This window comes from Phalaenopsis equestris, unplaced genomic scaffold (assembly GCF_001263595.1).
Source record: "Phalaenopsis equestris unplaced genomic scaffold, ASM126359v1 Scaffold000098, whole genome shotgun sequence".
In the NCBI taxonomy this organism is placed as follows: Eukaryota; Viridiplantae; Streptophyta; class Magnoliopsida; order Asparagales; family Orchidaceae; genus Phalaenopsis; species Phalaenopsis equestris.
In genome coordinates this window covers 70,204-85,690 of record NW_018164540.1, presented here as the reverse complement: position 1 = coordinate 85,690, position 15,487 = coordinate 70,204, and the positions used below count along the sequence as shown (strand labels likewise).

Below are 15,487 nucleotides of genomic sequence, written 5' to 3'. Positions count from 1 at the left end.
AATTTTGTCTTCCGATCATGTTAAATCACGATTTACTAAATCCAACAAAAAAATTAAATTTAATAAATCCGGATTTACTTAATATCTTCTAACATTAAATCCTTCCTACAAGCCAAACACCCCTTCAGGGTGGACAAATGCCTCAAAATTTAAGACTAGTGTTATGTACAAGCAAACAGTACCTATACCAATAATTCTAACATTGTACCCCAAATAAAGTAAAATATTCATATTATTCCCCAAATTAGACAACAAGCGAATACTTTTCTAAAAGAGTAATAATAAATAAAAAAACAAATGGGCCCCCTTCGTAGAATCACAGATCAATAATATATGAAGAGTCATAAAAGTTTGGCTTATGGACATCATCATAAAGCAGGGTGAAAGAAGAAATGTTGTTTTCTAGTCCATATCAAGGAACTCCATTCTTTTTCGCATGGAGCCTTTCAAATCTGTGGCATCCCTCTCTGCTTTCTGTGCCTGTGAAGATCAATGTCACAGACGCTGGAAATTCGATGTATAGTTCTAAGTATGCAACAGCTTCATTAAAAATTTGAAAGGAAATTTACATACATACCGCACAATTATTATGTATTTATATACCTAACAACTACAGTTTGATATTTATATTTATAATATCTTGGCGTCATAAACCTATGCATGAAAAAGGTTTCTTTTATTTTTCTTGAAAACTAGTGATGGTGATGATTCTTATGTGATGTTAAATCATTGAGCGGTATGCATGTAAATATGAATGTTTTGGTGTTATAGATCTGTAAATACATAAGAATTATATAGATGGAGGTGGTGATGTGTTGTAGGAACTGCGTAACGGCTAAGTTATGAACGTAAATATTAAAATTTAGGTGCTAGATATCCAAATACATAAGAATTGTGTGGTATGTATGCAAATATCTTAAAATAAGTATATGAAAAAGCTGTCCCAAATGAGCCGCCAAACTTTGTCAATATTCCATGTAAATTCCAAACTTGAGCAATATAATCCCAGATAAAAATAGTAAAAAATGCAGAGATTAAGAAAAAGAGAGATTAAGGAGCAGAACAGAGTTCATAAATATAACTGGAATGAATACAGGAATGTTACCTTTCTTATCTCTGCAGGTGAAACATTTATCATGTGCGGAGGGAGCTCATCTCTCTCAATATCCTATCAAGCTCAGAAACAACATTCATCACAAAGGTACGCAGAGGAAAAAGAAGCAACAAAAATGCTATGAGGCATAATGGATCAATACCAGCTCTCCAATCAAAACTACGTTCTCTCCACGAATCACATACAGACCCAGAGAAATATCACAATAAAGATCTCCAACAATCACTCTCTCGCAGGCCCCTTCCAGAACAGCATTTGCTTTGCAGAAAATTGATTTTGATAGTTAAAATTTGAAAAAAAAAAAAAAATCAAATCAAATGCAGAGGAAGCAGCAATAGAAAGATACCAAACTGATCAAAAGATCGAAGAATGCCGAGTAACTTTTCCATCTCGTAATACGACGAGGAGTTTCTCTGACAAAATGTAATATTCAATGTTTAAGTTGATTCAATGTTGTTTAAGGAGAAAGTGCAAACTGCCAATGGAATATACTGCTTTTGTTGTTTTAAAACATATATTTTGGATTAATGAGGAAAAAGCAAAAGAATGACACACATGCATGCATGCAATCATTTGGTAATATTGATTGGATCGATCCCGATTGCTAAAGATGGTAATTGTTATTTTAAAATGCAGGGTATTCTAAATGAGTTGGGATTAAAGATATAGGCCTGTGATGATACATTACATATATTGAACTAATTGGATTGGCAAAATATAAAGATAGAAGAGAAAATTATCAAAATGGTCCTTTGATTATTTAGTGTCATTTTAGTTGAATTATCTATGAAAGTGTTAAATTAGTCTTCAGGCTGAGGATTGTTTCAACCCTTATTAACGAAGTTTGGGGACTAAATTTGTACTTTTATAAACTTTGATATTAAAATAACCTCCAGTAAAGGGTCAGGAGATCATAATGGCATTCCTCCATTGATAAAATGTGTAACTTATAAAAGGGCTTCTATGTCATCAGATCATCCTCATTTTTTCACATGCTTGAAAAATTATTAGATTGTGAAGAAACCTGATAAAAATCTATTTACATGCAATTTCAAAATTATAGATTATAATTAGCTATGTGAACTTGAGTTTGAAGACTAGATGAATAAATAGTAATACATGTTCAATTAACAATATGTAATAGAATAAAAAGCAATACGGTTGATCAAGATCTATCCTAATAAGAAATAATTATTAAACAAAATTCGTAAGGTTCTATGATGATCTACTAGGACATCATGCATAGAAAAAAAATAATAATGTAAAATCAAAGGGGCATTTACATACATAACATGCAATTTAATAGAAATTTGTGCCAAAAAAAACACTCATTTCATTGATGACGAGCTTATATAGAGCCTTACAAGTTATAACATTTACAAATAAAACCCTAGACTTCATTCATTTACAAATAAGACCCTACATTCATATAAATTTCAAGACTCCTCCTCAAGATAAGCAAAAGATATTCACTAAGCCCATCTTGTCACATAATCTAGACAAATTTAATGAACAAAATCCTTTGGTGAGGCAGTCAACCACTTCCTCTCCATTGGCTACGGGACATAACTCCAGTAGTCCGTTATTCAGCTTTTCCTTGATGAAGAATCTATCAATGTCCTCATGTTTGGATCTATCAAGTTGCATCGGGTTGTTAGCAATGCTTATTGCCAACTTGTTGTCACACCACAACTTCATTTGAGTTCCCTGGTCAAATTTGAGTTCAACTAACAAAGCTTTCAACCACATCATCTCAGCAACTCCTAATGCCAAGACCTTGTATTCAGTCTCTGTTGTTGATCTTGCTACAACTAACTGTTTCTTGTTCTTCCACAAGATCAAGTTGCCAACAACAAACATGCAATACCCTGATGTGAATCGTCTGTCATTAGCACAACTTGCCGAGACAAAATCACAAAAACCCTCAATATATACATGCTCATTCTTCGTGAATATCAACCCTTTCTCTCATGCACTCTTCAGACACCTCAGAATTTGTTACATTGTATCTATATGACCCTTTCTTTGATCATGCATGTAGCGGCAATTATTGTAAAAGAAATATCATGTTGAGTGTGGCACGGATAGATCAGGCGACACACCAGCCTCTGATATCTCTCACGATCAAACGATTCACCTATCTTTATATTGAACTTGACCTTCTGATCAATTGGAGAGGCTGCAGGATTGCACTCCCGTATACCTATCTCTATAAGAATATCCAGTGCATACTTTCTCTGGGATAGAACAATCCTCTCAGATCCATGGGTCACTTCAATCCCAAGAAAGTATCTGAGTTGTTCCAGATCTTTTACCTCAAATTGCTTCCTCAATCTTCCCTTTAGTTGAGCAATCTCTGCTTCATCATCACCAGTAATAATTATGTCATCCACATACACAGCAAGTATGGTTGTGTGATATTCATGTTGTCGATAAAAAACCATCCGGTCAGTATTGATCTACTAATATCCCATGCCGACCATTGTTATTCTAAACTTGTCAAACCAAGCTCGAGTAGATTGCTTTAAGTCATACAATGACTTCCCGAGCCTACATATGTTGCCCACTGTCTGAGATGTATAGAATCCTGGAGATATCTCCATATATACCTCCTCCAGTAGCTACCCATGAAGAAAAACATTCTTCACATCCAATTGATAAAGTCTCCATCCACCATACACTGTCAGGGAAGTCAGTGTCCTCACCGTGCTCATCTTTGTGACTGGTGCAAAGTTTTCAATCATAATAAATGTCATGCGTCTGACTGCACCCTTTTGCCGCTGATCGTGTTTTGTACCTCCCCACCTTCCCTTCTGGAGTTTGTTTTACCGAGAAGATCTGATTGCATCCAACCGTTTTCTTTCTGGTTGATAATGGTACAATCTCCCAAGTTCGATCTTTATCAAGAGCTCCAAGCTCTTCATCCATCGCCGCTTTACACTTAGGATTATCTTTAGTAACCTGCCAACATTTGGGCATAGAGACAGTCCAATGATGCAATGAATGCTCAATGCAAATGTGAGATATTATAATAAAAAATAAAGTTCGCAATGTCAATTTCCCACCCAAAATGATAAGGAGGATGTCCTGCATCGTTGCGGGAGGTCTTTCTTAACGTTGGGGGGGGGGGGGGGGGGGGGGGGGGGAGAATATAATATGGAAGTTTTGAATCAAAGGTTGATGGTTTAGGTATCTCAAGATTTGGGGAAAAGTGAGACAAGGGAATTGTTAGCAATGCAGAGACTATTCCCTCAATTTGCTTCTTAGTCTGTGTATGCACCCTTAACTCACCTTCAGTCTGAATCCCATCACCTTTGTGGTCAATCTCCTTGATTTTCGTCTCCTCAGTTGATTCATCCCACATCACAACATATGGCATTGCTCCCACTTGCATACTTACTCTCTCTTGCCTTATATCTCTGTCTGTTGAGTCACTGAATGGTGAATTCACCTCCAGAGTGTAGTATAATTCAAACTCTCTAAATGACAGATTCTTCTAGTCTCCTCCCTATTAGAGCAGTCTCGATCCGACGAGACTAAGTAAGATATGTGGCCAGTCCATCAAGCTTCAGATCCACAAGAGGGAGATCTAGTTTCACCTGCGTCGGAGCACGTGCTGATATAACTCCCGACGAGACAGAGCTCCTTGTATGAGCTCGATCAAGACCTTCAAAACTTCAAGATCTATCTTCCCCAAAAGTTCCAAACCTTCACTTGTCGCACTGTCTCTGTCTCCTGACATCCTCAATCACAAGGATAAATCCAGAGCTTGTAGAACACACATGACTTCCTGCAAATTCGTTTGATCCACTTTGCCTTATCCCGCACAAAGCCGCAACCACTTTTTCTCGAACACAAAATTGCAGCCGCTTCGATCCTTCGTCTCATTGTCGTCAAGTAGAACTCTAGAAACGAAGTCCTGCCCCACTGCCTTCCTAAATTCTGAGCCGCAATTCTACCATTTCATAAGTAACAGACCCGTCGTTGCCTTCTCAGTTAGCTCAAATTGTGACTGTATCATTCGGGTCAGGTCACGCCGCAGTCCCTGTAAGCGAGAGATGCTACTTTGTCGTGTGAAACAGAAAGAAGGGGCTAATCTTCATACTTCGCTCCACGCGTGAGACGCTACTCTATCAGGTGAGAGCCGCAATCCCTGCAGGCGATCCTTCCCTCCACGCGATCATGCCCTAGGCAAACCACATGATCTCGCCCAGGCCAACCGTGTGATCCAGACTCCTCGCGAACCTTCATACGCGATCCTCTCCAGGTAACTTTGCCACGGCCTATCAAGCATAGAGACGGCTGCTAGAGTTAGAGTAGAGGCTCTAATAACAAATAGAAATTATTGCTCAAAAACCCACTCTCATTTCATTGATGATGGGCTTATATAGAACCTTACAAGTTACAACATTTACAAGGAAAAACTCTAGACTTCGTCCATTTACAAATAGGACCCTACATTGGATATAAATCTCAACAACTTCTTCTGTATTTACATATCTCGCATCCAAATCTTCATATTTACCTGCAAACCACTCAGTTCTTTCCTATCACATCAAAACTACCGCTAATTATCATTGTTCACAAGTCAAATCCACATTTTCAAGCATAGGTAAAGTGGTATGCAGGTAAACATCAAAATTTTGGTGTGAGCTAGATAAATACATAAGAATTCTATGTTACATAAAAACTGCTAAAAGATCTTCCTTCTGATTGACTTATTAAAAAAAAGTCGAGTATGTTCTTCAGAATAGAAGCAAACGAATTTCATTCAAAATAAATAACTCGCTGAATAGAAAACTAAAAATATTAAATCATATTATTTGCATATTCCATATTGAATATTATGTACAGCCTTGATTGATGGCCAGACAATAATAGACTCCAGTAAATTTTCATACAGAACCTAATTTCAAAAGAGGAGATGAAGCTGCATGGCTCTGACTTCATATGTAGCCTCTAAAATCAAAATGTTTGCAAAAGAAACTTGCTAGAAACAGAACTTTTCCTATGTTGGAATTGATATAGTGTTCAAGCCAAGGCTCAACACAAGCTAAATAAATTAAACAGAGGGTAGCTCTCCCCCGTATAATAATGATCTGGCCAAATTAAAAGGGTGAAGAAGATGATGTGAATCATATCCAACAGAATCAGCTAATCACAACATGCTAATTGGAGAAATTGGGGCTCTATGTATAACACTGATACCTTTTATCTATCCATTGTCAACGAATAATCATTATTCACTATAGTGCACCGATAAGAATATTGCCGCATCAAACCCCTCCGCAAAATTATATGGAAAACCGATTGTGAAGGCAAAATAGCCATGGATTCAAATTTCATCATGTTAATTCCCTATCAATTAGAGTTGTCATGATCAAGTCACCATCTTCAAGCTTATAGCAAATAATTACAAGAATATGTATGTATTGATACTCATGCTAAGGCACTAGTGCACACTGCACCCCAAGAGAATGTTTGCCTGCACTAATACTTGTGCTAAAACAAAAGTGCACCCTTTACCAATATTCATATTAAAACCACATTTTTAAAAACTAAGTGGACTAGTCGATCCAATAAGTTCAATCACGAATCGATCCGTTGGTCAACTTTATTCACTTGCAACCAAATTCACACAGAACTGGGCAAATCTGGCGGTTGAACAAAGAAAAAAAAAAGTCAATTGATCCAATTTCTGATAAATCACAGAATTTTGCTATTGACTAATTTATGATTTTTTTTTATTATTTTAAACAGACAACTAAAAATAAAATATTGAAATTAAAAAATAGAGAAAATAATTAACATATTTGCAGTAAAATTTTGATTTAGAATCATATATTAAAATATTTAACAATTAAATGATACATTCAATAAATGAAAATATCATTAATGCATCAATTTTAGGTCATTTAAATTATATTAAAATAATTTTAATATTTATAATGTCATTTGGTTTAACCCAATTAAATTTTTTAATTTTAAACCTCTTCTTCCAGTTCAGTATCCAATCAATTTCAAAACCTAGGTTAAGACATCGGTGCACCTTATATGGTTTTACTTGCCAAATCAAAAATAAATAAATAAAACATGAGTACTCAAACTTCTACAATAATAACAATCTCGCTCCGCCTCCACATCAACAATCATCACACAAAGAGATATAAAAAAAAAAAAAATTGTCGTTAGCGAATAGCTCGTGCTCGACCTGTTACATAATTAATATTCAATTTATTCGTTAAGCAGGCGAGCCAAACATGAATAATTTTTTCAGCTTGATTTATAAGCAAGCAAAACGGGAAAAAAGGTTTATTTGTTTGTGTTCGGCTCGAAATAATAAAATAATAATATTTTTTTATATCTTTTTTATATTAATTTTTTATATGTAATAAAAAATGCTAAATTTTATTAGTTTTAAAAATTATTTGGATGGTATAATTATAAAAAATATAAGGTGTTATATATGTAAATAAATAAAATTTGGGTGGTATGAATGTAAATAGATCATCAACCCCCCATTTGATTTAGGTGTTAATTATGTAATAACATAGAGTTGGGTGTGGTGCGTATGTAAATACCCCTAGCAATTTCCAATGAAAAAATCCTGCTACTCCCTTGCCCCGACAGCCGCATATATTTGTTCCACTTGGGAAGTTTGAAAAAAATGCTTTTCCCGTTATTGTTTAAATATAAAAATCAAGCTCAACTCTTTAAGAACTTAAAATGCGCATGACTAATAAGTAGGCGGATATGTGGCTCGGATTTAGCTAGAGCTAAACATGAGAGAATTCAAATAGAGCCTAACATAAATGCGTTATTATCAAGCCATTTCAAACACGAGCCAAATAGAAGCAAAAGAAAATTCAAACGAGCTGAACTTGAACAAGCGCCGAGCTCGCTTAAGCTCGTCTCATTTACAGGCCTAATCACACCATCCCCTTCCCTGTCAAAAAATACCACCCTCTCACTCAACATCCACTAATAAATCAACACATCACCATAACCCTCCTTTAAAATTTACGATTTTCCCTCCCCTACCATTATCATCTTCATATTTTGTCAAACACTACTCCAATGATACTCTTTTCCCATTTTCACCGATTCCACCATCATTAGAAGTGTTCATGTTAATCAAAGTGTGAGACTTTTTGAATTTAGTAGTTTAGCTATGCTAGACATGTCCAGGATCCACTAAGATCTCCAAAATTGTTGTTAGCATAGTAAAACAAGAATTTTAGTAAAACTACAAGAATCTAATCTTGCTCAGAATACATTTTTCATAATCATCGGTTACTAATAAAGGTATCATCTCCAGCAAATTGTCAGGCTATAGCACTTGCAATCTACAGATACCCCTCATCTTCATCCACCAGTAAGAACTTTCTATACTCGACTTGATGCTTTGCAGCAGATGGCCAACTAAAACTCTTTTTTTTAATGCTCTCACCACAAGAAAGGATTTTAGGGATTTGAGAAACTCAAGAAAGTTCGGGTTTAATAGTGAGCACGTATGAGTCTCAAATCAATTTTTTTTTATGAATAAATCTAAGCCAAATTTCAATCGTACACGAAAATCATGTGAATTAGAAACAAATAAAAGTGAACCAAATCCAAACCTTACACTTTTCGGGTCTAGTGGATAAGGAAGAGAGCAAAATAAAAAGGGCACTTTACTTGCACAATTTTGACAAGTTCTTGGTCGTTTCCCCAACAATCCAAAATTGTAGAGCCATTTTGGCATCAATTTTGCTTCCTATTTTTATTTTATTTTTTCTTGTTTTTAAAAACTTGTTTCTTATATATAATGCAAAATATCCTAAGAATAATGCAAATGTATTTTCATAATTTAAAATTAAAATATTGTTTTAAAGCTCACCACACTCAAGTATTATATTTGATTAGCTTTTAGTGCTGAGTACATCGAGACAGGTTGTGTGATAGGTTATGCAATTCTTGATAATGAATATTCAGAAGATCAGTTTATAAGGCCAATTAAGATGCAAAGGGCAGGACTCTATGTGACAAAATGGTTCTCAGGGGAAAAATCATTCCCCAAATGTGCAATGTGTGAGTGCCCAAAGATCAAGGAATACAAGCAATATGATATGCATACGTCTATGATCATATTTTTGTTCATATTTCTCAATCGAAAATGGGTTTCTACTCATTTTTAATTTATTTTTTATATATTTTTATCTTTTATTTTTAAAAATAAATCAACTTATTTTTAAAAATACTCAAAACACCTAAAAAAATGTTTTGAGTGTTTTTTAAAAAAAAAGTACATTAACCAAATATGTTTTAATTTAAATCAAAACATAAAAAATGAAATATAAATAAAAAATAAAAAATAAAAATAAAAGTAATCCCAAACGGCCCTGTGGTAACTACGAGGATCTACACAATATTTTGATACATTGCAGACGGTTTAGGAAAGTTAAAAGTTAGATCTTGACCGCTTTTTACAAATCTAACTAAAAAATGTTACAAACCTGAATTTAAGAGATGAAACTCAGGCCCATAAAACTTAGCAGATTTATAAAAAAAGCTGCCTAACCTTTCCCTTCAATTACCATATAATTTGGTTGATCTTCTTGAAGCATCCTAGTTTATTAATGCATAAAATCTAGATTTCAACTCCGCGCTTCAAACAACCATCTACTTGTGGAGCTTTTATTAGCATCAACAAAAGAGGTCGATGTTATACAACCAACAAGAAGGTGAAAATGGCATCGAACGAAAGACCACTTGGTTCTAACAAAACAGGTGAGTTTATCATATTTGAAAAAAAAAACAAGGCAATGTCAGAAAATCATTGTGAAGGACTATCAAAAGGGCAGGATAAAGTCATGCAGCACAAGAAATTAGGTTTAGATATATTCTCAACATTTAAAAAAATTCTTCTATTTAAATTAGAACTTCAAATTTATTTTGTTAGAATAAACTATCCTTTTTCAATAATTCTATGTTTGAATACATTTGAATTGGAATTATTAGGATTATAATTAATTTATATGGGATTATATTTGAATTCAAATAATTGATCTTTTCTTTAGGCCTTATCATTCAAACCTTATTTCCATAAATAAGGATTTTGAGCTTCTAAAAAACATTACAAAATGAATTAAGTCAAAGCTATTTCTCCTAGCCTCTACTCCTGATTGAATCGAGCTAGGTGGATATGGCTCTCTTCCCTATTACCTTATTCTCCTTTTTTAACATCTTTTGATTGCATTAATGATATCAAAACCTTTGTGCTCCCCATCCCATGCCTTCGTCAATCCGCCTTGTTGTATATTCTCATGATAACACCCCCGCCTCATGTGTTGTAGTATCCATCCGTATGTGCTTTGTTATCAAAATCTATCCCCGTTGACTTATACTAGTTCAAATGCTAACACCTGAAAAGTCATGCAATCACCAGCCCTCCTATTATCTCAGATCTTTTTATTACACTATTTCTCACTCAACCACAAATTGTCTTACATTGTTTCCAAACATATATCTATCACAAACACAAGCCTTAACTATGCACTCACGGAAAGGCTCGTGTCACTCGCCTATGGCTGTGTGCACATTTGTTTGGTGTATTCACATCTACCCTTCCACGTGCATGCTTCAAAATACATGCAAAAAATACTTGTAGAGTTCCTAAATCCTTGATATTCACCATGGAGTCAACACTATTATTTGTTCATATATTAAATCAAGAACAAAAACATAATGGAGATTATTTGGATATGATTTAGATCTAGCAAAGGATATTTGCACAAAATATTGCTTAAAGGTTTTGGATGACGAAAATGAGTCATTCATATATCTTTATAGATCTTATGATTCCTATAAACATCTCAAATCTCATCGAACTTCATATTCTGTAACATTTTCTAACTAAATTAAAACACTAGTTGAAGTTATGAGTTGAGAAAGAAACTATATTTTGCTATAAGAAAAACTTAACAGATTCATTTCACATCTCTATCCAATAACTACAATCCCTAATGCTCCACTAAATTCAAATACCCATCAGATTCTCCTCTTTATTTGTCTGAGCTTGCACATGGTGATGTGTTTTTATCTAAGCGTTATTTTAAGCTTGATAATTCCATGCCTTAAGAAGAGCTTGTGCTAAAGATTGAATAAGATATTTTGTAAAGCCCACAATCGTAACTAAAGTTCCTTTGTTCTTAGTACTACTTTCCAACCTCTATACACTGAGATATAGATTGTGCCTCAACTTCCTCAACCGTTGCCTCTCCATTACAAATTAATTTGTATTTTATCACTACTTCTACAATTAAAATGGCTACGAGATATTCTATGATGCTACTTTGATGGCGATATATTGCACCCAAGTTTGAAGCATCTAGATCTGGATTTTTATGTCAGGTTAAATATATTAATGATGATAAAGATGTTCATGAAATGATTCCGCTGTCATCATAATCATAAAAATAAGTCTTCTAAGTAAAGGGTTTTTGTGTACCTCTTAAAAAGAAGATTTTTATTAGGCCCAAAAGAATTGATGTGACATAAGAAAAAAGTTTTAGCTTTATTTTAAGCATTTTAGAATTTATTTATTTAAATTTGAATCTTAGATTTGTTTGGATTTACTTTGTTAGGATAATTACAAGATTTGAAATTGAATTATTTAGTATTATTATTTAATAATACTTAAATTTAAATAATCTTATTTTTGGGTATATCCTTCAATTCCATTCTATGAATAATGACTTGGGGATTTTATTTGATCATTGCATAAAGAATAAGAATCCCTCCCTCCCTCCCTCCCACCCACCCTCTCTCTTGAGCCCCCATGCACCAGCTCCCCTGTGCCTGCTCTCTAGTGTCGGTTCCCGAGCCCGCACCCGCGCTCCCACTCCCACTCCCTTCTATATCTTCCAACACCCGATTCTCCCATCTCGCTTATCTTGTGTACATCATTATGTCTCTCATAATTCATGATGGATGACTAAATCATGATCTACATGACCATGCTTCATATTAAGGCATACACAATGTGGATTGTTGCATTTGTCAGTATAGTGGTGTCTATACCATTGACACCCCACACACACTAACATCATTGACTGAAAGAGACATGACGATTGTTATCTTCCCTAATGACTCTCCTTTGTCACTATAAAAATACATTCAAAAGTACTTGCATAAGTGAAGCTTAGTTCTTGATTTTACAACTATATTGGCCCTAAAAGAAAAATGTCAAACTTTTGAGTATTACTAAAGGTACTCTACAGTCAGGAGCGGAACCGACCTCTATGGGGGGGGAGCAAACTGTTCACCTAAACCTAATGTGGAAGGGGCAAGAGCAACGAAGGGCAAAGTGATATTCAGGAGAGACAAAAGACCTAATTGTCCTCCCATATAAGTAAAAATCTGAAATTACTTCCTTGGACCCCACGCGGATCTGCGCCCATGTTTGCAGTGAACTTTAGAGAGCTAATGGATGCATATTTAAAGGGTTTGAAGAGCACAATTTTAAGTGGCATAATGAATAAATAAATGATAAATCAAGTTGTAGGCAGAAAACTCTTCTTCCAAAAATAAAATCCTTGACACTAACAAGAAAGAAAACTTTCAGAGTTTTCATTCTTGATATCATCATAATATTAAGCTACAACTGGAAGTGGCTTCCAAAAACTTCGTAAGACTCCTGTTTGGTTGAAGGCAAAACTGAAAATTTTGGGTGAGCAGAAATCTACGGCATAAGCCATCCGATTTCACACGAAGTGTTCCTGAGTACAGGAGGAAAACAAATTTGCTAAAAAACTGAATGGCCACAATTCATAACCACTTTAACCAAATTCAAACCCGTCCATTGATATGCCCTGATGCAACCATTCTAAAGTTAGAACAGTCATTTTTAAACCAATCTAGGCTAAAAATTATAAAATATAAAACTGACAATAACTAAGCCTTGTAACTTGTCTATAATTCAACAGAAACAATGATAATCTTTGAGAAAAAAAACATAAAAAGGTACACATAATGCAGTGGTGAGGCAAAGAAAGGTATTTTACTATCAAGATAACTGGCGAGAGAAGTGGACAGAAAGAGTTCTTCCAGGCCTGCCCAAGACATTTGAGCCTCTAATTATTATATCTCCGAAATAGCGCCCGTAAAATAGCATTAGCAGCTCAAGTTTCCACTGCTTCACCGATCCACCGCCGAGAAAAGTTCTCCGCCTCAAATTTTCGCACCGAAACAGAAGGAAATGGACGACATGAAGAAAAGTCGAGTCTTTTTTTGAAATCTTGCGCGTAAGATAAAGCGGACTTAGCTACAAACCCTAATAGTTCTCGAGAAACTCTGGAGAGTTGCCCTCTGAAGGGATCTGAGCCCCGATGAACTGACTTGACTGAAAGAGCACGAAAGAGAGATTTGGCGGCGCCTCTCCGGCGACGGAGAAATTCCAATCATTTAAATATTAAGAAGAACAATTTGGCTGCATGTGACCCTCAACCAGCATATACATACATACATATAAGTAAACATATTGGATTAGAAGAAATATATCAATTACTTAGAAATCAACTGAATTTTTTTTTAAACTTTCAAGACTTAGTTAATACTTTTTTTACTAATTTAGATAACATGTTAATATAGACTTAAAGTCTCAAGTCAATAAATTAGAAAAAAAAAATAATTCAACCAGATGAAGAATTTGCAAAAACAATGGATAAAAAAATCCCCATAAAAATGTTTAATAAAAAAAGAGGAATTTTAGTTCTCCATTTATATGACATTTGAGTAGGAGAAAAAAAAACAAAGCAATAAAGGAAATGGAAAAACACTCCAAATGTATATTAGATGATTTAGTTGCACAAATTGAAAAAACTGAGGAGACAAAAAAAATGATATGTTTCACAGTAATCGATAATATCATACGTTATTTCTGACTCACCAAATGTACATATTGAGCAAGCAGGTCAACTTCAACAAACATAATTTGATAAAATAGAGGAACACTTCATTACAATAATGTATGTGGTTGAAGATGTAAATAAAGAAGAAGAGTTTGTTTCACAACAACCTATAATATCAAACATTATTTCTAACTCACTGAATGTACAAATTGAGCAAGCATAGCAAATACAACAAACACCATCTGATAAAGAAGAGGAACAATTCATTGTAATAATGGAGCAGGTTGAAAATGAAAATATAGAGAAAGAGCAACACAACTCAGGCCCATAACTTGTTCAAGACTATCCTGATAAGGTAAAGAATTTAATCTTCTCTTGTTTTTTCTCCGAACTCAAATATTTGCATTATCTATTGAGAGTTACTAGTTTTACCGGTTCGTCCAGCATCATTGGTAATCGATTTTCCCGCTAGAGAATAAATTTCATATTTAATGCAGAAACAATCGATCTATACAGGAAACTCACTAACATGTTTGTACACCATCTTTATTTTTTGCTCTGCATTAATTTCGTATACATCTGTCACAATAATTATATATTTCAATTGCATGGGTGATCTTATTATTGGTATGGGACATGTTTTAATGAGTCGACGTGACCTTGAAGAGTTATTGACTAATGGTTTGTTAGGAAATGAACATGTAGATTGTTTTGTCATGTTAATGGAAAATAAGAGGTGCAAATCACCCCAATTTTATAGATCTTACCTATGTGCGTCTCCACTCCATTGGGTAAATATTAAACTTCACACGATTTAGAGTACACTTAAATACATCCAACATGATAATAACTTTAGTATGATGTTGCATTTTTAAGTAGTTTTACTGACATAAAAAATTGACAAGGTTTGTTGATCGCGTTAGGAAGGAGACTATTAAAAATATAGAGTTACTTTTTATACCAATAATCAATAATCAACATTGGACACTACTAGTTGAGGAATTAAAGGAGCAAAAATAGAGACTGTATAACTCCTTATTCAACAAAATGCATTTGGAGATCAACCGCAAAGTTGTAAAATCACTCATCAGATCATTAATTAATGAAATATTGTTTTATGCATCGTTCTATATTGTCGTCGATTTAATTATACATTTAAATATATACATTAAACATTTTGTGAAGGAAGTCGGGGGAAATTTTAGAACTAATTTGAAAAAAAATGATCAGTTGTAATAACCAAAGGCATTCCAGTGCAAAACAATAGCTTCGATTGTGGTGTATTCATGTGTAAATTTATGGAAACACTTGTGCAAAAAGATAGACGTGAGTGGAGAGATAAATTAGGATGGTTGGATATCATGTCATTAATTAGAGCAGAAATAAAATATGAGTTATGTAAATTCTCGTTGTCCCTAACATAGTTAAGATTCTCTTAAATGTTTTTTTAACTATATCAATGATTTATTTGTTGCAATATCTT

At 34.3% G+C, this 15,487-nt stretch overlaps 1 protein-coding gene across 1 annotated transcript; it reads right to left on the bottom strand.

The window, feature by feature from the left end:
• Nucleotides 1–128: 128 nt before the first annotated feature.
• Nucleotides 129–13,599, bottom strand: LOC110020517 (sm-like protein LSM1B). The gene is given in 6 exon segments (XM_020718646.1): nt 129–480; nt 1,106–1,168; nt 1,257–1,372; nt 1,461–1,498; nt 1,500–1,527; nt 13,159–13,599. Coding segments are annotated over 6 exon segments (384 nt in total). The 5' UTR covers nt 13,220–13,599; the 3' UTR covers nt 129–402.
• Nucleotides 13,600–15,487: the final 1,888 nt, after the last annotated feature.